This window comes from Fopius arisanus, unplaced genomic scaffold (genome assembly GCF_000806365.1).
Source record: "Fopius arisanus strain USDA-PBARC FA_bdor unplaced genomic scaffold, ASM80636v1 scaffold00034, whole genome shotgun sequence".
Taxonomy (NCBI): Eukaryota; Metazoa; Arthropoda; class Insecta; order Hymenoptera; family Braconidae; genus Fopius; species Fopius arisanus.
In genome coordinates, this window is record NW_011887773.1 from 975,640 (window position 1) to 1,000,354 (window position 24,715).

Sequence of the window (24,715 nt, forward strand, 5' to 3'; positions counted from 1 at the left end):
AGGAAACGCATGAAAAAGTAGTGCATGCCTCTCAAAAATTAGGGTGCCACATACGAATTTTTGAGTGAGGCATACCATTTTGTCCAGTGTCTCCCTCTATTTCCTTGTACACCCCATGTTACGTCCCAGCGTTGGTGAAAAGGTACACTAAATTTTAAGAGAATTTTGTCTCAGTGTAGTCACTTGATCAAAACATAGTCTGCGCAGCAGATATGTAATTTACGTTTCTGTCTCACTGTTATTTCACCTATAGCTACCTCGCCTTTTCGAGATTCACAATTCTTTTCATCAGATACGGATTTTATGGCTAATTCCTTTTTGTAGGCTGCATTCAGAATTATAGAAAAGGTTCCGACAAAAAATTCGTTGTGTTGATTGGTGGATTATGTGACCAGAACTGTAGGAATAGTTTATCAGTAACAGGTGTAAATGAGTACAATGTATTCTACACGTCAAAGAGCAGGTCATCCATTGTAATTGTTCTGCACGTGGATACACTGTTAGAAGGATTAGGTTATAGAAACCTGGCGTATTCGGTTGAGCATTTTTTTTTTAATTCGGTGACAACAAATAACATGCAAACAAATAACAGTAACCGATTTGCAGTTGACTCAGCGCGCCATCTAGTTGAGAGAGATACTGTATTTGTGCTGCTTATATTACCAACTAACCATTCGGTAACTATTACCTCATCAACCAGTTGGATCAATCCTAACCTCTTAACTGAACCGCTGGGTAACTGTCACCGCCCGATTTAGTTGGTGCTATTTAACTGCGTAATTCGGTAATAGTTACCGAGCCTGTGTAAACTTAACCTAATCTTTCCATCAGCATTGTAGACTTCATACCAGAATTTCCGTTGCTTCTCATTGCTGCTGCGGCTCTCGGTAAATGTATGGTGTAGGTCCACCAAAAACCATCATCATGGAAATCTTAATTTCTTTGACGGAAAACCGATATAATCAAATAAAAAAACATCCAGAATGGTTCGGTGGAGCTAAACTAGACATTTACCAGGCTCTCGCGTATTTTATGATTATTTTCGTATCTTTTCCAATTTTTGCACTTCCTACACTCGCCTTTCGTGTGTCCCATATTATTGCAAAAATAGCATTCGAAAAAATTTTAAAGCGTTTATTGGTCTTCAAGGTCACATCGTATTATTCACTTGTTGTTTTGACTTGCTGTCGTCTACGATATTCAAGAACAAGTGAGCCGTTGCCGATGTTCAACATTAATTCTGTTTCTGGATTTGACCGAAGATTTGACACAACCGACCCGTACGATGAAAACATATACTGTGAAGGTGGGCATAGACTCCGAATTATGTGACGCTTTTGCACCCGACGGCGGACAGTATTTGAAATATCATTTGAATTTAGTTGACAGCTTCTCTTCCTCCTCGCCGTCGGTGAACTCTTGTTCGGAAAGTTCTGTTACTAGCATATATTCATTTACTCCAGTTGGTGTCCTGTGGTAGATTTTCTGCGCCTCCCATCTGTATTTGGTGGTAATCTTACCTCCGGTGATATTTGCGTACACTTTCATTAGGTAAATCATAATAGTACTCTGTGTTTTTCTATCGGCTGTCTCCATGGCCGCTTTCAGTAGAACTAGTTTTCACGAGCCCTCTCTCTTCATTAGTGCTTCGACTTTTGATTTCCACTTTAACTAATAATTGTTATTATTAAATGGCACCACATCGTTCAATTTCGAATGCGTCTCTGACACCATTTTGAATTTGTTTACTATAACTTGAACTGTCATTGGTATAATTCGATTTAACTTTTTGGCTAAATTCAATCATTCTCTGCAACACTAGACTCAATTGTTTAGTATCTCGTACAAATAGTTCCGACGGATGCTCCATATGCCGATAAAAGGATTACATTAATGTTCCAGGGCCTCGGTAATTATTACCTAATTACGCAGTTAAGAAGCAGCAAATGAATCGGGCGGTGCCAGTTATTGAATGGTTCAGTTAAGAGGTTAGGATTGATCCAGATTTATGATGAGATAATAGTTACCGAATGGGTAGTTGATAAATGCGACAAATACAGTATGACCTTCAACTAGATGGCGCGTCGAGTCAACTGCAATTCGGTGACTATTACCAAATGCTCAGATGGCTCAAACGGTTCTCGGTTCGTGTCAACAGAAAAATTCGATAAAATCAGATGGGGTTAACTATTTATTGCATTCATAACTGAATGTCCGGTCGAACTAACGAATTTTTAAAAAATGCTCAACCGAATATGTCTGCTTTCTATAACCTAATCCTTTTATCAGTGTACCTGCTGACGATTAGTGGTTATGTGACCAGAACTGTAGAAACTAGTTCATCACTGAAAGTTGTAAATTGATATAATTTATTCTGTACGTCAAATAGCACGTCTGCTTGGCACCGTTTATTCATCTTAACTACTGTACACGCGAGTATATTTCAGAAACGGGTGACCAGCGTACGTGTGTTTCTGTGTGTGTGTGACTCATCGTCATTATCTCCAACATTATCCGTCTATCTTCCGGAAATATATTTTCACAAAACTCCAAAGAAGTAAGTCGAGTTCTTTTCTTTCAACATTTTATTAGTGAATTGTTAGTTCATACGATTAGTGGACTATAGTTAATTGAGACAAAATGGGAACTCCAGCAGTTTTCTCTGATCCTTCTAGCAATTTTCATCAACAAGATTGAGAAGATAAAATTCGTGATCTTTTAACTAAATGACTCTCACCCTAGACTTGATAAGGTTGACCCCCTCTTCAATTAACTCCTTCACACGAAGTGTGAAAGTCAGTATGAATGCAATCAGATATGGTGCAACTTACTGAGGGTTTATTTTCTATTTAGAAGTCAATACATTAACAATAAAAATCATTGACATATCTGTGGTCGAAAGGAAATTTACTTGAATTTGCTGAATTTTAATAATGCCTTATTAATCAATATAATCACCAATTTTTCGTATTCGAGGCGGGAAGTGCGAATGCTGCGCGCGCAGCGGGGAGCCTCGTTGTAGTTATGGAATAACTACACTGATAAAAGGCTTAAGTTATAGAAACCCGACGTATTCAGTTGATCATTTTTTTTTAACTCGTTGATCAGAACCGGTCATTCAGTTATTAATGCAACAAATAATAGTTAATTCAAGTGTTAGCCGATTTTTATTTGATTGTTTTCTTTTTTTCTGTTGACATGGATCGAGGACCATTGGAGATAACATCTAGTTGAGGGACATACTGTTTTTGTCCTGCTCGTATTACCAACTAGTCATTCGATAACTATTACCTTCATCATCTGTGTGAATCCTAACCTCTCAACTTAACCGTTGGGTAACTGTCACCGCCCGACTCAATTGATGCTATTTAACTGCATAATTAGGTATAACGAGACCTACTGCGCACTCTGTGCGCCGAATTTGAATTTGGCGGTTCGAGCTGACCAATAAGGAATTAGTCATACGCTTTTCGAGATATTTCGACTCGGGCGAAGCTACAGAGCGAACTGATCAGGCATTTTGGAGTCAGAAGGATCCTCTCCACCGTGACGGTATTTCATCTTTGCTTTCCACCATTCCACTGATTGATATTGTTAAGAATTTCGTTTTAGACATGATGCATCTGCTCTGGTTAGGAGTGATGAAGAAATTCTTGGTGGATATTTGGATACCGGAAATCGGACAATGAGATTTGGTCATACTCAAAAAACTCTGTTTTCTTCGTATTTGCTGATGATGAAAGCTCAAGTTCTTCAATTCCAATGTTCAACAGCATCGTTAGATGATGTGGGCAAGTGGAAAACCACGCACTTCCGATTCCCAGCTCTATACGCAGGACCTGAATTCCTGAGGTCGAACGATATCCCTCTGAAGGGAATTATACAGAAACAACTGAGAAATTTGACATCAGTGATGGGTAAAATTCAATTTCAATTAGTCAAAGTCCTTTCAGTTCTTGACGACGTGAATGGCATATTCATGATCATTATTGTAATACTCAAGCGAAATTTAAGATCTTCGAGGAAAAACTGTAAACTGATTCCGATTTTCGCAACGTTATTATAAGGTCATTGAAAAAATTCCATTTATGCACGTATTATTTTCATTTGCATACGTCTAGAGGAATACATACTGACACAAAAATGTACTTTCGACAAAAAAAATTTCTCCACACAAGAATTCAAATCCTTGGCTCAGAAATTTATGTATCGAAATCTTTTATTTTTTTAAGAATGTACATATTTGGTCATGATATTTACATTATTTTATTTTCTTTAGCAGTCTCATGGAATTAAATCAAAAATTCATTTAAAATCGGAGTCGCGGTACAGTATTGGGATAATTTCGAGAGCTCCCACGACTGTTCTCGATCAGTATACTCTCCACAGCAAAAGGGAGATAAGAAAATAGTTATTGATTTATAGTTATGGAAATGTATCAAAGATACTTTTGACCAGCTCATTTTTTCTTCAAATTCACAAAAATTGAAATAATTTGTCACGCAGTTCAATATTCATATTAAAACATTGACTTCTTTTATATATATTTAAAGGTATGTTTTCACCTAAATTATGATAAACGAAGCTGTTCAATCAGATGTTTCTTCTATTCTCAGCACGGATAGGCGAAGAAGTACCACCTCAGGAACTGATACCATTTAAAGATGACGATATGAACTTCGCGCCAAGTAACGCTAACAATAATTACAAATCTTCCAAAAAACGAAACGTGATGGTGATGAGCAGGGCGTAGAATAACTGAAGAGGTTTCATTTAAGAAATCGCATGTTTCTGGATCTTTCTACACGTGAAATTAATATAATTGACTAAAGGATCTCAAAAATGAAACGTTGTATTACCATGATGATGCAAAAAAACTTGAATAAAACCAATGAATGGAATCAAACAGAGCATCGGATACCTGTTCTAATTTATTACTGCAACGTTTGATTTGAAGCGGATCACGCAGGTCTCATCCAATTAGAAGCTGGCCGACTGAATCAAGTCCAAATTCGGAGACTTGATCAAGCCTAAAGCAATTGCGTCCGATCAAATGCAAAGCCGAAGATTTGATCAAGTCTGCAGCAATTAGGACTGATCAAGATCAAAGCTGGAGACTTGATCAAGTCTGCAGCAATTAGGCCTGATCAAGACCAAAGCTGGAGACTTGATCAAGTCTGGAATAATTGGGCCTGATCAAGTCTGAAGCAATTGAGCCTGATCAAGTCTTGATTAAAAACAGCTTTACATCCCTGATTCGACTCTGATCAAGTCACCAAATCCATCCCTGATCAATTCTCAGGCCTCACCTGATGCAATCCTGACTTAAACTTGACTGCAATTTCCACTCGGTACTTGATTTAACTCGGCTTGACCTGTCATTGTCACAGCGTGTGAATGATCGTTCATCGGTCTAAATATCGTTTCGGATCGTCCCTGAGGATTATCCTCACTAGTTATAATTTCACGGTAATTCCTCACACAATTAATGAGATGAGATAATGAGATGTCGCGAATATGTGTCGTGAACAAAGTCTCGGAATTCAAGTTCTAAAAATTATTGGATAATCATAAATCTAGTACCATATAAAAAATAGAGTGGACTATAATCAAGTAGTAAATACACTTAAAATACATATGCTAATTGCAAGCATATATGTACATTTTCTCAGCGATGATCAATTTGATGATAAATAAGGTGGAGTAGAAATCGAAACTCACTCTCCTCGACTTCAGAATGAATTTTCATTAGGTAGAAGATGAAACTAATGATAAATTAACTGAATAATTCGTAATAATCTCCCACCATAGATAAAACCTGTATTTCCGGGAATAAAATAACATGAGCCATTTGGTGGTGTGAGCATTGCAATTAGCAAGTGGCACCATCAACCAACAAAATGGAGTTATCCACTATGACCGGTTACCCCAAGTACTATCTCTATTTACTCCTTTTGAAGCATCGCAAAGGCGTTAAATTGTGACTCTCGGGTGTTGCTTTTATTGCGGTAAAACCGCATCTTGAGGTGGAGAAAAAAGAAATGATAAAAATGACAAAACAGCAAACTGATGTGGAAAACGGAGAGAACAGAGGAGGAAATAAACAGAGGCGGTGAGGACTCGGTGGTTGTGTACATCGGGGCATAACTCGTGATGTTGTTTTTTATTTATTTTCTCTCTTGTATGTATCGGATGAGGACTCGGATCTGCTCCCTCCGGTTGGTTTTCGCTGTTACCAAGTCTCAACTGTGGATGTACACACCGGAGGTGTATGTACACCGCAATAATGTGGCCTGCCTCCACTCAGGAATCTCACTCCTTCCTCCCCAGGGGTGCTCAATCCTTCAATTATTTACCCCATGATAACAATTATAAAATAATCCACACGGAGAAAATTCAACGATCGTTACGACTCAGGAATCTCATTTCACCCTTTCCTCAACGAATTTTCAGATTCGGATCGAATAAGATAATTTAGCTAAATCTTATTTTATTAACTTTATTGTTTACAAAAATTAACACAAAAATAATCATTGACGCGTGTTGAAGGTCATCAACTCGATTGCAATAATTATAAAATAATTTGCATGGAGCAGGTTCAATGGTCCGTACGCCTCAGAAAAGGATTTTCCATTTTCCTAAACGAATTTTTAGATTAGGATCGAATAAGATAATTAAGAGAAACTTTTTTTCTTTATGAAGTTCAACACAAAAATGATTATTAATTCGTATTTTAGGTGATCAACATTTTTGTAACAATTAGGAAATAATTTACATGAGGCAAATTCAACTGTCGGTACCTCTCAGGAATCGGATTTTACACTACCCTAAGCACTCAGGCATAAGACGTTCAAGATAATTCTGCTTGATTGTTTAAAACATTAACCGCAATCATCTAATGTGAAAATACCCAGGTTGAAAATATTAATATGTAAAAGAGGTACGCGGATAATTAATAACAATTGAGGCTAAAGCCATTAGTTAATTAATATATTTAATAAATTAAAGATTAATGTCAATTTTTCTTCATTAAAAACCTCACCCAAAATTTTGTGGCATCGTCTCATTTTGCGACGATAATATACAATAACATATATATTTTCTCAATGTCATAATACATGAATTTTTATTTCTTATTGACTGAAAAAAAAAATTGAAAAAAAAATCGAAAAAATTATGCGATGAAACAAAAGAGTATATTTATTTTAATAATGCCTTATTAATCAATATAATCACCAATTTTTCGTATTCGAGGCGGGAAGTGCGAATGCTGCGCGCGCAGCGGGGAGCCTCGTTGTAGTTATGGAATAACTACACTGATAAAAGGCTTAAGTTATAGAAACCCGACGTATTCAGTTGATCATTTTTTTTTAACTCGTTGATCAGAACCGGTCATTCAGTTATTAATGCAACAAATAATAGTTAATTCAAGTGTTAGCCGATTTTTATTTGATTGTTTTCTTTTTTTCTGTTGACATGGATCGAGGACCATTGGAGATAACATCTAGTTGAGGGACATACTGTTTTTGTCCTGCTCGTATTACCAACTAGTCATTCGATAACTATTACCTTCATCATCTGTGTGAATCCTAACCTCTCAACTTAACCGTTGGGTAACTGTCACCGCCCGACTCAATTGATGCTATTTAACTGCGTAATTAGGTATAACGAGACCTACTGCGCACTCTGTGCGCCGAATTTGAATTTGGCGGTTCGAGCTGACCAATAAGGAATTAGTCATACGCGTTTCGAGATATTTCGACTCGGGCGAACTTCATTTTTGTGTTTCTACTTTCATGATGTGTAACCTTAATCTAATTCTTCTATCAGTGTAAATATAACTACAAAACACTAATGACTGTACTTTAACATCCTTTACAAATTCAACGATATTAAATTGCTGTTTACGATAAAAAATCGGAACATCCGTGGTAAACAAAAACTTATTTTAGAAAATAATGATGGAAATTAACAAAGAAAAAATAAAGTGGCGTTTATCCAATTGAAAAATGACTATCATTGTGGTTCATGTTATCTAGTAACGGTCGAGAAGGAGAGATTACCAAAAACAAACAACCCGATGTAATTATTACTCCATAATAAACCACTTGTTAACCTCAAAGAATGTCAAATTAACGTATACAGTCTAAAAGCGTTTCCTACTCGATAATTCTCGCAGCAGAAAGAAACAAAAACGCAAAAAAGATCGAGAGGAAAGAGGGTGAAAGAATGAACCGGTGAAGGAGTTATTTTCAAGCCTAGCTGTGGAAAACAGATCATCCCTCCCCACATGCAAGGTTGACGAGGGCGGGGATGGCCCAAGCATGTGAGGAAGGTAGATTTGTTTTCCACAGAGTGGCTTTAACAGAATTTTTCCAGACGCAGGACCCGGGGCACAGAATTTTTATCTGGAAAGCAATTTTATTTCCCGGAAAATAATTTAAATGCACGAAAACTAACGAATAAAGAAGCAATAAAATGAATCGCTGAACGAGAAATCACAATTAATAACATATCAATATTCATTTCATCTTCATAGATAAAATTCGAATTAATGAATTAATCTTATCAATTTTATAATTAATCTAGTTAGCTGCATAACAAAATTTGTTTTGAAAATGTCGATATTGTTTTTCTTTGGACCTGAAAATATTTTTCTTTTATGGCTCAAGCAGCTATGACCATTCGGCGATCTGAGAAATCGTCAGCCGTTCAATTTCAATAGAGAGTTTTCCTCCATAAATTCAAAACACCGAGCAACTCAAAACAAAAAGGAACGACACGGGAAGAAAAAGGACCCCATCAGGAGACCTTTGTCATCCCTCTTTATACCTGTTTATTTGTTTTCTTGGGACAACGTTGGCACAACGTGGGCCATAAATATTATGGGTTTGTGTTGCGTGTGTGAGTCGCGGCGTGCCACACGCATCGCTGAATCCGAGTTATGCGTGAACGTGATAATAACAAGCCGATTCCAAACTCAACTCATCCCCTGAAAATTCCGTCATTCTCATTGTAAACCCGTGTCCGTAAACAACAGCTATCCAAAATCCTACCCTCACGTCGATTGAACGAATTTCTTACAGCACACCATTCGGACATATCAGTATAGAATTTTGTTTTTTTTGGTGTTTATTGAATTGTGGGGATCGAAATAAATACTTGAAGAATTTTGAGACTGAGAATTATTATTGAAAATTATAAGACTCTAGACAGTTAAGAGGTACTTTACTGAACGAAGACTTACAACGAACCAACGAAAAGGGTTAAACTCCTCTCCAGGGGGCATATAATTTCTTCTTCCACCCTCAACCCTTGGATTTTTCTCTATCTTGACCCTCTCTGGTCGCCAGATATCTTTTTCATAACATAAAGGAAAGGTCCAGCAACAAAGAAATAAATATTTTCTAAATCCGAAAATATAAAAACTCTAGAAGAGTGAATTTTGAACTCGGGGGAAAACCCCGGAATCCAACAATGTTTCGACTCATTATTTTAATTCGGCAATGTCGTCAGGAATGAGAAACTTATATTACGGAAATATGACCAAAAGTGACCGTCAGATTACCGAAAATGACTGTCAGTTGACGGAAATTATCCATTCAGACCGATGAAACCCCATTTATCCGCGCACAATGAATTATTGAATCGCAGTGGGATCGTAGAGTCATAATTTGATTAAGTGCATCGGAGGTCTGGTTATTTGATTGAATTTTCATTAAACGATGGAACATACGAAATTACCGTTATTGATTCGTGGCACCTGAGTTGAACGTAATATGAAATTTATGGGTGGATAATTACCGATGATAATTATCTCGTGACAGAAATGCGGAAAAGTGGCTGTGGAATCAATAAATCTGTTGGAATTGAGATATTTAATTTAACTCAACATCTGAAATTGAAGACGAATTCCTGATTTTATGGTTTTTCGTTTTAGATTTAAATGAGTGCTGTCATATTTAACTGCGTAAAGTAGTGACGTGGAATTTAATTCTGAAGGAGCTAGTCATGGGTAATAACGGTGATTTTATTTGGTACAAGATTAAATATCACAGGAAATAACGAGGGAGCAATGAGTCTAATGAAATGAAAACGAAAAACAAATATACACGAAAATATACGAAAGGACGATGGGTTATTTTCAATTTTTGCTCTATTTGTTTTACGTTTTATGACGAGATGCTCGAGCTTTTGAAGGATGTGCTGTTCGTTAAAATCCGAAGGGGATGTACGGAAAAAAATACCGCGGAAAAAGTTTTGATGATGGAATGCATCTAATAAAACATAAAAAGCATTTTTCTATTTAAATGAAAACGGATGGCAAAGTTTTGTTGATGAACGGAGTCGTTCCTTGTTGGCATTTTTTTGCAAGGAAATTATTCAGAAATTTTTAATGAATAAATAATTAATTAGGGGAGCATTAATAAGGGGGAACATGACGGATAATTGCGGAAAAAATTGTCGAATATTTTGTGAAACTTTAGGAGTGACGGCTGGAGGGAGATATTCAGAGATATTTTTTCAAATTTGACATGTCTATTGAAAAAAAAACAAAAATAAATAGAAATAAAAAAGAGCACTAAACAAAATGGCTGTATGATGAAAAAGAAATAGTTCAAGACGAAGGTTTTTGGCGCGGATTGGAAAATGGAGAATTAAATTGACACTATTCAGTTTGACAGAGACAATGAGGTGAAAAAATTCCTTCTTCCTTCAGCACGCATTAAAAAAAAATAAAAAATCACATCGGCAATATGATCGGTGATGTTCAGGGTTTTGGTCACGAGTCCACACGCAATGGCCCAATGCCCCATGTATATCAAATATCATGAAATAATAATTTATTTTATTACATTTTCTGATTATTTCTCAACATTCGAATCCTGTTAATCCTATAAATTTGTAAAATTGATTAAAACCGGGAGATTAAAATTTTTTTCTTAAACAGAAACTTTCTAGAATCAAATAAACAAATACTCAACATTGCATTTACGCCTTTATGGTAACGAATCGTGGGTTTACCTAATATAATGTTACACAGGAGAAAGCACTGAGCATTTTCTCAGAATGCGGGGATTCCCCGCTCACGTCCATCCAACTTTACGACTAGAAATTCCCTACATATAGTTTCTTTTTATTAATCCGTTGTTTCACTTTTATTTCCAACTCGTGGATGAAATTGGGGCACGCTATAATCCCCATGTGTATCCGCATATCCCAAGATAAAATCATATATCCGTAAATAACTCAATGTCGTGAGATACAAATCCGTGTAACCTGAAAGAGCAACTATCAAGACTCTTAAATCGAAAGAGTCTCGATTTATTTTTATTTACTCCTCAAAGCTTCTTTTTATTTACTTTATTTAGTTCCTCAGGAATTTAATAGCGTAATTGTGTATTTACAGAATGCGTTTTTTTTTATATCACTTTTTAGAAAATAAACATGGGGAGCGGCTGGAGGAGATGAAAAAAAAGTCGTGGGGAGGGAAAACCTGGGGAATATTCACGTTTTACACACTTTATTTCCCATGAATACATCGTGACCTTGAGTCACGCATGAATTTATCTGCGGAGATGAGTAAAGAGGAGGAAATGGAAGAAAAAATATTTTAACGATCCGGGGTGGTGGCTACAAGTGAAGTGTTTGTGCATTTTTATTGGCCCCTTTTGAGGAACCCCTCGATAAATTTTTTTATTCTACTACTGTATTTCATAAAATTTGTGTTACACTGCAAATAGAGAGATAAATCAATCTAAACTGAAATCCGAATTATCTGAATAAACTAAACTCATTATTAATGGTAATTTGATTTCATTCGAAAATTAGAATTTACCAAAATCTTTTATTTATGTTTCGTCGTTGGTTGGGACCCCTTCCAAAATTTACAATCACTAATTCTCACATATTCTCCAGAGATTGTTTGTTTTTATGATGAATTATTCCATCTAATTTTTATAATTTTCTAACATTCAACATTCGATTTTTCTCAGATATGCATTAATACTCCACCCACAAGAATTTTAATTTATTCCTCGAAATTAAAACGCATTAATTGTTAATAAATAATTCGGTCAATGTAAATAGATATTTCTGATTGCGAGAAGATTGAAGTCGTCATGCAAAAATAAAGTGGAAAATTACCCGGAAGTAGCTCTGCATCATTAATTCCCGTTGAGAAAAACCGATGGTAAAAAATGGTTGAGCTTGAGAAAACTTGAAGTACTTGTAATCACGATCACGAAGGAGAGATCATGGAACTACGATCATGAAGAGAGATGATGTTTGAGCCGTGATTCTGGTATGAATCATGTTTCCTCGTGAAACTCGACTGTTACTTCCCGTGAGGAGATATCCTGGAAATCTGCGTAAGTGCTTCTGAGTCTTAATCCTGAATCCCAATCCTGAAGGCACGGGTAATGCCGTGAGGCTAATTGAACGCGCGCCGACTCTTATCCCAGTGAGGAAAACGCGATTATCTTTAACGGTTGAGTCGAATATAGTCATGTATATTTAATATTACTTGGTAATATCAAATACCTTTTATCTCGTTGGGATCATTTTAACCCTCAGTTCGTTTAAACTCTTCTTTCTTTTAGTTTCAAGACTTTTTAGTCATGATTTTGGAAATTTACGGGATTTTCCATTTAGTGATTTGGTGAACGACGATTTTAAACGAGGATATTGCTAAATTAAGAATATGAATGATGATTTAATTTGAACATTATAAATTGAAAATGTTAATCCCGAAAGTAAAAATGAAAACTGACTTTGTGACTTTGAACCTGATGACTTGATCACCAATCAAATTTAGCGAGTAACTGTGACTTAAAAATGAAGCTTGAGCAATATTTCAATACAAATAAACTTGATGAAATAATAATAATCCCAATGCAGCACAATCCACAAAAATAAATAAGTAAACAATAAACAAACACTGACGAAAGCCTATCGCGAGCGTTTAAAATCGCCGAAATTAGTCATGGCCAATTGAAATACGATTTTTCAAAAGAAAACATCATCTCAATAAAATCCTCCATCACAAGTCTGGAATGAGAAAGCGCGGCAACTGAAGAAAGCGAGATGAAAACAAATTTAGTTTATCCCTAACATAAATTTGCCATTCGCCGCCATGATTTACGTGTACCATTTATAACCAAGAAGTCAACGGTTACCCTGAAGTGCATCAGTGTATATAAACCCTCGGAGAATACCACAAACTCGATCGATGTCCACTTGAGCGTGTGAGAACTAACAGAAAAAAAAGTTGAAAAAAAAAAAAAGTAACGATATAACCGTTGAAACTGAGGGATCTCTTTCTCTGACGGGTGATTCTGAGCCACGGTTTCCACCGGTGTATGTACTTGCGGGGCTTTATATCCACGTGCACGTGCAAACGCACGGGTCCAACATCATCCAAACGCTTACAGAGCAGTGGAATGCAGTCGTAGAGGCGCTCAACTCGATCCCTTTTAAGGTCTTTCGACAGATAAATCGAAGTTATGCGAAAAAAATTGGAAAAGTCCCACCAGAAATGTCTCCGAACACCTTAGAGAATTTTTCCGCTATTTTTTCACAACTCAATCTCAAGAAAATACCATTTTATGGTATGAGTGAAAAAAAAAGCACTTTACCGCACGTGGTGCGTAAAACGGTTATTTCTCGGCCGGACAACGTGGATACATGTGAAGAAAAGGGATCTCTCACCTACGACATAGATAAACCAGTTCACAACTGTGTGTAAAGTCATATTTTACGGACGCGTCATGTGCGCAAAACCACATTTCTCTCATATTGTGATGAAAAATGGGGATTCACATCCGAATAGGAGGCTGGCAATCATGTCGAGGAAAGTGAAATGTTTCCAATGGCATTACTTCAACTTGTTTTTCACTGGAACAGGGTCTGGGGTGATCGTGATTTTAGGCGCCAGTCTGTAAATAGTATTTTTCACACCTAGAACGGAAAAAGTGAATCTGACGAATGTGGCTTTGTAGTCCGAGTCAAAGGTGGAGATTATAAAGCGCATGAGTCAGAATGACTTTTTGGTTATGGCTGTAATGGTATTTTACGACATTTGAGCGAAGTGAGGTTAGAAATGCGTCTTATCAGCCGCAATGACAAAAGTGTCGTGTAGATTCATGAGATTATCTCCCAGATAAACTCTTATAAATTCTAAAACTGTTTCCTCGCAGGAAATTTCCCGGTGGAAAGGTTTGTCCGAAAATTTGTTGGACTCAATTATTCTTACCGAAATAAAAAAAAATGAGATTAATCACAATATTAATAGGTACTATTAATAATGTTAATTTGTATCATTCATTATTCCGATGATTTTCTCTCTATTTCTTCGTGATTTTGGTCAATGATTTTCCCCATTTTCCTTGTTCTGAAAGTAGAAACACAAAAATGAAGTTCGCCCGAATCGAAATATCTCGAAACGCGTAGGACTAATTCTTCATTGGTCAACTCGAACCGCCAAATTCAAATACGGCGCACGCAGTGCGCAGTAGATCTCGTATATATTAAATTGCCTCCGTTTCGGAGATTTTTTTGGTGGATGGGGGGTGTTGGGGGGATTTATCCGAGACTGAAACATAAATCGAGTTTGAAAAAGATGAAGAGGAAGAAATTGAAATTTATAAAAATCAAACTGTGAGAGAAGAAAGCGTGAATAATAATCAAATGAACGTTCCATTGATTTCATTCACCGAATTATTCCAAATTTCATGAAAAGCGGCATCGCAAATTGATTATGCCCTCTCTTCGTCTGGATGTTGGAGTGGCTGGACCCTTTCCCAAGAGTGGTAGATTGGCATCAAGAGTCTCCGTTGTATAAATATATAAAAGAGACGATGCATTATTCGCTGTTGAGCCTCTCACTGCCCTGTGCTCACTTCAACTCCCGAGACATTGAAGGAAAAAAGAGTGAGACAGAGAGATAAAAAAAAAGAGAGGGAAGTCAAAGAGAAGAATGAGAATACATGTACCAAGTACGTGTTCCCTGCGTGTATCAGCACGCGTCGAGCTTTGCAGAAGAGCAAACTGTATACAACAGCCACATCCGTGTCAGCAACCCCTTCGAGGACTCTTTTATTTATTTACCTTCTTTTTTCGGTGGTTTTACTCACATTGGATTGTTACACGGAGATAAAGTTATAATAAAAATTCAAATAAAATGAGAATTGGCTGAAAAATTGGCATTTTTTCGCGGCGTACTTAATAAAATATTAAAAATATTAAAAATAAAATAAAAGAATACTATTTTTATGACATCGATATGATTGTAAATCTGAATATAATAGTTTTTTTTCTTTGATGACTATTTAAATTTTCTTCTTTATTATCGAAATTTACTTCAAAGTTTTCAATTCTAAATTCTCATTTACATTTTCTCTCCAAACAGATAATGACAGAAGTAACATGAATGACCAGAAATTTCAAGAATTTAATTGGAAACCATGAAGAATGGTAAAAATGAAACTTATAAAAAACATAACCTCTTCGGAGACACTCGTTTGGTTAAAAACATCAGTCACATTTTTTTCCCTAAAAAAAAAAGAGAGAGATCCGATTAATCTCCGCATATTGATGAAACGTCAGCCTTCTCCCCTAACCTCGTTACAGGCGGGAGTTTTGAGTTACACATATCGCATGTACGAGATTAATTTAGCACATGGGCTGTATCCGCTGACACGATACTAATACATTAAATCCCGTAGCGTAAATCGGATGACAATGTAGATGCACGGTTTCCAATCGTGTCACTATCGTCCGATACAGTGTATCCAACACACATAAACTAAACTGATGAAAATGCAAGGAGAAGGGGGATTCCCAGTTGTATCTTCGGTGGTAGGTTGGGGCCAACCAATGAAGCCGTACATAGGTATAACTAAAGCTAATCGGGTGCCCAGTTTGTGTGAGCCTATAACGCTTTAACAAGTCCAATACCTACATCGATTTAATTAAGACGGTGAATGTGAATTGCTTGCGAATATGTGGGAATATAAACTTTCCGCTCTTTCGTAATGGATTAATTGCAGGTCATCGGGGTCGTTTGGGGTGATTGGTGAAACACATTTAGGCGTCGATATTTTATTCGTCAATGGAACTCGATTGACAATTCAGTTCCTGAAATCGGATTGCTTCATCAATTCGACGCGAAATATTTCTGGGAAAGGAAAATTGCCTTTTTATAAATCAAACTTTTTTCATCGACGAACGGTTGATTTCACATATATTTTCTTTTAGGTGATAATAAAACTCGAAAAGGGGACGAATACGGAACAAAAAAACACTTTTTCACTTCTCGACTCCAGAAGTCGATCTAGGAATTTTACAAACAGAATTCGACTCAAAGTCAATTTTTCCAATATCCAACCAAAAAAAAATGAAACCTCTCCGCTGTCACTTGATTTCCAAAGCCTGACTTTCCCAAAATATTGGTTGACACAGAAGTAAATCGAAAATCCCCACAAAAGCCATAATAAAGATGAAATAATTGAATGACGAGTCGATCGAGTCAATTTAACGTGGAATCTACGGAGAATGGTAGAGCCAGAGCGAAAGGAGAAGATCGATGGGAAGGTTGGAGGTAATCGAGGTGTCCCGGTCGTTATACGAGACAATTCTGGATATACGAGCGAGAGTTCTCTGTTAAATCGACAGACAAGAGGGGCAGAGGGAATTTTGATACTATATACTGGACAATATCGATCGATCCACTCTGTCCACTCATCGTATTCAGCCAATGGCCGGTACTGAGCTCTGTACCAGGGCTTAATTACCGTCCGATTGATTTATCCGCAGCCGTGGCGTTTCGATTTCAGCGAGACGCCGGGCGTTAATGAGACCCGTCGCTATTCCATCCCCCCCTCCCCCCCATCCACTCCAATTTTTTAATATATCTCTCTTCATTTCAATTTATCCGTTTGCTTCATATCCGCAATAGTCACTCGTGAAATCTATCCATTGTTATTGAAATTCTTTTGATGAATTTGTGAGGAAGGGAGAGAATGAAGCAGCGGATTCGAAATGGAAATATTTAACTTTACAATGTTGCCGCAATGCTGGCACAATGTTGCTCCAATGTTACCACAATATTACCGCAATGTTGCTGCAATATTGGCGCAATGTTGAAAATCAGATCTCTATAAAAAATTATTAGATAATTTTTAATAATTTACAAAATTATATTGATGGCATTTCAGTTGATACCAGCATCGTGACATGAAAAAAGAGAAGAAAGAATTGAAATAGTTATAGACAGTCTCAAGAGAATAGAGTATAATTATCCAATGACTTTTATCGACTTTCCCAAGTGGTAATTATGTCAAGTGAATTTGAGGTTTCAACAGAACATGATATTGCGGTTGTCAGTCTCAACCGATCAGGTGTAACCTGATGAGGAACAGATCAGTCTTTAATTTACTTAACGCCAGCCTTATTATTCGGATAAGGTTCTAATATGATGAGCTTAATCTAAACCTAAGGTTCGTTCACCTGTAATTACTTTGACCAAATTCGGGTGGGGTCAACTTGACCTGAAATGGAGCTATCTGGCAATCATTCTGATCAAGTTTATTATCTGGACTTGAACTAAATTATCCAATTAGTAATTTATTATTCTATTTTTTTTCCTAAACGGACTCAATTAAATGTGCGGGGAAGTGGCATAAATATGCCTACATTAAAAGTATCAAAATAGCAATTATTATTATTAGAATTATTATGAAAAATACAAGAGATGGAATTTCAATTAAATAAATATCTCCAATCAATATTGTACAAGCAAAACAGAACTCATTCATTAGTAATACCGCGATAATCTATAGATCTTCAGCATCGGAAAAGTAATTAAGTTTTTTTAGGATAATATAAAGTGAAAAATTGATTAATTTTTATATTAAATTCATTATCATCAATAAATATTTTCGATTGCAGTCATCAGGGATTATTTCGCTTTGCCTGATCAAACAATAACTCGGCAAGCCTGATCAGCTCCGAATGAATTAACAGCATTACATGTCTGATCAAGTCGTGATCAAGTTGTTGGATGAGTACCTCATCGAGCATCAAGTCTGACTTCATTCGAACTTGATCCGACCAGAGCCAAATTTCCACTCGGATGGTTGAACATGGAAGTAATTTTTCTAACATTATCATCCAATTCCCTGTGCCCTCTTGTTTTATTATAACCTCAACGCGTTCGCCCACAGCCATCCATTATTCAATACTCGATTTCTCGTACAAGCGTCAGTGAACTCGTCGAAGCGATTGGCAAAAACGTGATGTTCAGTATTATGTGAAATAAAAAAAAAGCCAAAAGGGATGGGGATACTGTTGAAGACGTGGATCTCTATTCGCTCGGTCTTCTTCAGTCGCCCAATATAATGCTCTATATTTATAATGAAAGGACAGGAGAAAGAAAAAGATGACAGACAGAGAAGACGTCCTGGTGAGTCCGCAAGCTTCTGCGGCTGTCAGACGGGAATAATAAAACGACGTCTCTGAAACTCCACCAGAAAATCCTCCTACCTCTCCTCAAAACCAGACCAACTTGGCTTCGTGTCAAGTTGGCGGACAGTTTCCTCGCTTCTGGATAAATATATTGAGGTTCGACAATCTGCTATGAGATTTAATGCCGCAGATCAATCATTTAGAATACTGATAAAAGGATTTGCTTGTACCAATCGATTACAATTTTTCCAGTATTGATTTTTAAGAGACTAATTATTCATGTAAAATATTGTAGAGAAAACATTGAATTTTCCCACTCAATATATCGTCGGTCCTTTGACATGTGATGAATGAAGCGTCGATAATAAATTCATTTATTCACCATTCGTATTCAGAATTTTCTTGCCTCCACCATAGAAATGAATATTTCCTTCATCACTCGATTCTCCACATATTCATGAAAACATTAGGGAACCGATTTGAAAATCGAATGCAATTCCCTCATCGCAAATCAATCGATTACATCCACAGATTGATGGAATCTCGATGTATTCAGGTGTGCCCGTTGAGATTTGAGGATAACCCATGTGAATAGGTCGAATACATGGTACATGTGTGTGTGATATATGACGGGAACTTGGGTCTTACGATGGCCTCGGCAATTAACCTCGGCTTCTTCGGTACTTTCGTGCTGGTGTTAGAGACCACCGGTGCAACCCTCGAAACCTGAAACTTGTTTGCATTCACGATTTAACCAATTTAAAACCGTTTTATTCCCTTCGAACGCACCAGCATTATGCGAATAAAGTGAGGTATAATTATTTTTTGGAAATGTTCTCACAATTCCAAGCGCTCGTATGAATTTAAACGTAAATTACGTTTGAGCAAGCGGATTTTATGGTTTTCAAATTATTTTATATTTTATAGTCGTGTGCATTTCTGGTTTTTCCGTGGTCACTCAAAAAATTATACTTGAAACGTTTGTAATTGTGGCTTGAAATCTTCAATTTGACGTGTTCAACGTTGCCACAATATTGCCACAACATTGTCACAACGTTGCCGTAACGTTGCCCCAACGTTGCTGCAATGTTTAAAATCAATTCGCAGTCCAGAGACTCGCCGTCAATAAATCAATACTTCTGAACGGCAAGGTATATTATTTGCTGTTCTAATTCAACAGTTACCGAGGCTCGTTACCATCAACCGAATTGATCTGTCAGTGCAGAGAGCTTGTATCCGACGATCCGGAAGTGAGACGAGGATTTGTAATGATGCATCTGTATTACAAGGAGCCAAACTCCGATGATCGGATGCAGAGGCGTGCACTCGAGTTAAGACGACGGATGTATGTACATAATGGGTTGTAGTTGTGAGGTGAATCTTGTGTATTTGTGTGTTTGAGGACAGAAGGATGAAACAGGAGAGCCGAATGGGATAGGAGGTGAATTGGTACCTAGACATGGATGTATAAACTACAAGTGCACCAACTCGACAGCACTAATACCGTATTCTGTTGGGTTCCGGAGCGTGAATCGTTTCAATATGCATTGAGAATGGGTCTGAAATCTGAATGGGGCATCTATTTCGATGGAATAACCATTCGGCGTTTCCAATATGGTACATACACGGGAATTCGTGTACGCATCTGTAATGACTCAACAGTATCCGCCAAAATGGGTTTTTTTTATTCCACTCTCCAATCCATGAAACCATTAATTAATATTCTGAATATACAATTTCTCTCATTACGTTCTGTTCATTAGTTAATAGCAAATGATCAAACTACGACTCGATGTGTAATAAATATTTCATTAAAAGCATTACCCCCGCCGTTCAATTAGTTAACAATTACTCCAAAGTACATGTTTTCCAGCGCATACAGACCGAGAAGTTGAGGCGAAACCAATTGGAAAGTTAAATACGAAATACCAATTAAATGCATGGGAAATTGATTAAGCTCACCACTTTAGATGATACTTGGCTAATTAATTGCCGACTGTGAATCCTCTGCTCGCTTACCTGTAACACACCAAGACATGATAATTATTATCACGTGTTAATTAGTAAAGGGAGTAAAAGAAAATATTATCAGTGTCCACGGATTTTAATTAATTACACTATTTTTCATGCATTCAAAAAAATTGTGTACGTTTTTGATTGAAGTTTGCAGCGATATTGATTATATCAGCAACCAACTTCATTCTTCAATAAATCTTTTCTTCCTGAAATGGTATTCTTTAGCCGAACGGGTGATCATAAAAAGAAATTGTCACGATTATTTTTTAATCCGTACGGGGTGCGATAATGGAACATTTGATGCAATCTAGATGATCACTGATTAAATGCACTCTGCATGCGTCCGTCTTTAAGATCTTCTGGACCTATTCTCAAAAATATAAAAAAGCGATGAAATTTTTGTTGAAAGCTTCTTCAATCATTCCCAGAATTCCATGAAAAATTCGAGATTCGATTTTTGCAAGCCCAAAATAAAGTTATGATTTTTCAAAAAACTGAATTTAACTAAATTACAAAAAAAAACCAGAATAATATTTCCATCCGTAATGAAACTTTTCGCACAGTTAAAAAATAATCGAATACACCACCGCCATATTTTTTCTTATTTAGGTTAACAATTTGGATCAGAAAATTGCAACAATACCTAAAGGTGGAGGACACCCGTGAAAAATATTGAATGACAATGTTTTTTTCTCGGTACTTTAATTTCATGGATTATGACAGTTTATGGTACAGCGATGTGCAAGTACCCGTTACAAGTGTACCGAGGGTAATTAATGAGAAGACCGCACTCGATGATATTCCTCGGGGTCTAATAATCTCCGAACGACTTGTGAAGTACCAATTGACACGATTCCAGGGGCCTATTGGGGTTCTATTGGTTGATGAGGAACGTGAGGGGATTTCGAGGGAGAGAAAGGTCGAGTATATCTCGAGAATTAATCTCAAACAACGAAGAAACTACAACCTCTCCGTCCCTCCGACCCTTCCTCAACAATCCTCTTGTCCCTCTACACCATCATCCTGTCTAGTATCTGTATATCTCCGTCCTTATTACTCTCATTTCAGAATTAATCTTGGCGTAATTGCGCGAGTTAATTAATGGCATTAGAGCACAAAACGACGAGATCTTCTTACCTTACTTCTCTCCGTTGTAACACTTAGCTCATTATCTTTTGTCATGGCGAGAGATATTATTTTCGGCTACCAGTGAAATTTCACGAGTTTGCCATGATAAAGTTTTGGACAGTTTTGTCTTAGCGTTTTAGCGGAATTGTAAGTTGATAATTATTAAGTCTGGGGTATTTTATAATTATTCAGGAGAGCATCAAGTCCCGGAAAATTGTCTGGACATTTATTCGGGGTTTATGAGATGAAAACTTTTTCGATATGATTTTAAGCAAGTGTTACTGAATTTTTTGGGGGAATCGCTTCTATTTTCAAAAATATATATAACGAAGACGAATTAAGAAATATTCAAATATCCTATATTCGATTTTCCATTCAATTGATTTTATTCATTTTTACGCCATTGTGCGATGGCCTATTGCAAAAAATGCCCCCCCCCCCCCCTAAGAAAACAAAATAGCAACTATGTTATTAGAAATATAAATGAATGTACAGATTTAGAAGAATATTAAGAACGCAGTGAGAGGTTAGGAAGCCTTAAGTCCCAAATTGTGCAATCGCCACCTTGCGGTCATTTTCAAATTTAAACGCACATTAAAAGTTAAAATTTTGGGATTGATCAATTTATTCACAGTAGATGACGGAAAAGAAAGAAAATCAAATTCTATCGACACAGTCGATCAAAAAATTGATTTATCGATTGACCAATGAGGAATAGGGGTACACGTGACGTCTTACGCCTGAAGTTAGCTGAAGTCTGAACATTTTATTAAAGAAACCAAGTCGTCTAACAACATACCGAAAAGTGAAATTTCACCGAAATCTCTCACCTCGACACCTTCTCCTTCAGACTCCAGCAATCACAATGAAGAGAATTTAATTCGCAATTGTACATTTAAAATGTAAATTCTCAGGTGTGAAAGGCATAACCCCAAAAGGCATCGAATACTAATTTATTATCACTGATCGAGTGGAGCCACACGATGTATCTCCTCTCACGGTTGCGTTTAATTAAGTGCGGCTGGTGGATGGCGTGTGGGATTTTGCAGTGGCGTGTGTACACACGTTTGATTTCTCAAACAAACTCAACCGAACACTGGCAAACATGGATTTATGTTTGAGCACCGGCTAAAACCGCATATTGTTCGCACACTCGAGCGAGCACGGGAATCAATGCTAGTACGTAAATTTGCCATTCGGAATTCAATGGTGTTTGCCGAGTGTATTCCTGATAAACTCGTGTTGGCAATTCCGATGATGGATTTCGACTCTAGGAGGGAGGATGCTTTGATGCGCAACTGGATAATTACAGTGTATTGATGAGAGAAAGGAGATGTCGGTATAGACGGAATAGTCAGCAATTTGACGAAGGACAGCTTTCCAACCGATTGCCGACCGTTTGATGATCGATTGATCATTTTTCATCTGGCATAGTAACTCCAATAATTGAGAAAAAAATACGCCATTCGAATTCTCAATGCTATGAGAAAATATCTGCCAATTAAAACCCATCGCCGATATTCATCTTAAAAGTTGAACAAATCGGTTTCGTGTTACGCCGTCACACCGATCCACGGATTAGGTTAGAGAGGCCTGATGTATTTGGTTCAGCATTTTTTTAAATTCGTTAATCAGAACCGGGCATTCAGTTATAAATGCAACGAATAACTGTTCATTCAACTGCTAGCCGATTTGATTTTATTGAATTTTTCTGGTAAAACGAATCGAAAACCGTTGGAGTCAACTGAGCATTTGGTACTAGCTACCGAATTGCAGTTGAATCAACGCGCCATCTAGTTGGGGGACATACGGTATTTATGGTGGTCATATTACCAACTAGCCATTTGGTAACTATTACCTCATCATCCAGTTGAATCAATCCTAATCTTTTGAGATCTAAGAGCTGTCTGAAGGTTTTATTACACTTTATAAATATATCACCAAATTACGGTAGATCTTTTAAATTTAGAGAGATTCTTGGAAAAGTTCGCAGCTTATTTCCATTGAGAGTTCGTGAAATTGAATTACGAGTCAAAATGAAATCCTATTCTAAAAGAGACGCACTTGACACAATCGATTATCTCGAAAATCTCGAAATCATGACGCCACGATTCCTTATTGGTCCACCTAAAGTGGCGCGAAATTACAAAGTCGTAACTCTCTTACAAAAATCTTTTCATACCCGCGCGCTGGCGCGGATTTTTTCGAAAGCTTGATGGACTGTGGGCCATCCGTTTATACTGTCGTCTTGTTACAATAAGATTACATGAAGATTTTAAAAAATCAGCAATTTCGACAGAAATTCGACAGTTGAAATCGAACGGAAAATTTCTGAGAGTTTTCCAATTTATTCTCGAAGAAATCCACAAAAAAAATATGGAAAAATTTTGAATGTGGAGAATAATAACTCAAGGGAAAACGGAATATCAGTGAAAAGGAGTAAACAAAGATAAGAGGAATATCTCACATCGAATACGGAAAATGGATTTTTCGTCGATATATATTCTTGTTATTATTCGTCGTCTTTTGAGAATAGCAAAAAGAAAAGCGCGATAAAAAGTAGTGCACGACTGCTCGACCATGGCTGAAGGCATGAGCAAAAGAGATTGGATATGGATGCAAGGGGATGAGAAAGTTTCTTTCTCCCTTTGGAAATAGGAAAGCATGGACCGAGGATATTTTCCCGGCACAATGGAGTAGTCGAATATGCGAAAACGTATATTGAAATATTCTTCATCCCTCTATATATCTCCGTTGCTTGTGGTCGTTGTGTTGTCAGCGGTTTCGAGTTTAATATTTTCTTGGGGTGCGAGAAAATATTGCGACATTTGCAGAGCCATCCTTATTGGCTTTGTCGAGGAAAATAGAAGAGGGAGAGAAGTACATTGAGGGGAAAATACGGACTTTTGTTGGAAAACTTTATCGCAGCTGGATTTATTGGGTTTATGAATTTTGGGAATTATAGACGGAATTGACTCGATCATTATTTTTTATTTTTGGTTGTGAAATCGTGCATTCTGTTTGATTAATTTATTGAAGAGGGCAAGGACTTTTATATCAAAATCAAAATAAATTCGGTTGAATTTATTTCAATAATCGGAAATAT

General features: G+C 36.9%; 1 protein-coding gene across 4 annotated transcripts in view; it reads right to left on the bottom strand.

The window, feature by feature from the left end:
* Positions 1–24,715, bottom strand: part of LOC105266006 (uncharacterized) — a 250,214-nt gene that overhangs the window by 32,945 nt on the left and 192,554 nt on the right. For 3 of the 4 annotated variants that reach the window (XM_011303877.1, XM_011303879.1, XM_011303876.1), the window contains exon 4: positions 20,428–20,484. The exons of the other annotated variant lie outside the window; for it this stretch is intronic. In XM_011303877.1, coding sequence (XP_011302179.1) covers positions 20,428–20,484 — 57 coding nt within the window. The remainder of the gene's footprint in view (positions 1–20,427; positions 20,485–24,715) is intronic. 4 annotated transcript variants of the gene reach the window in all.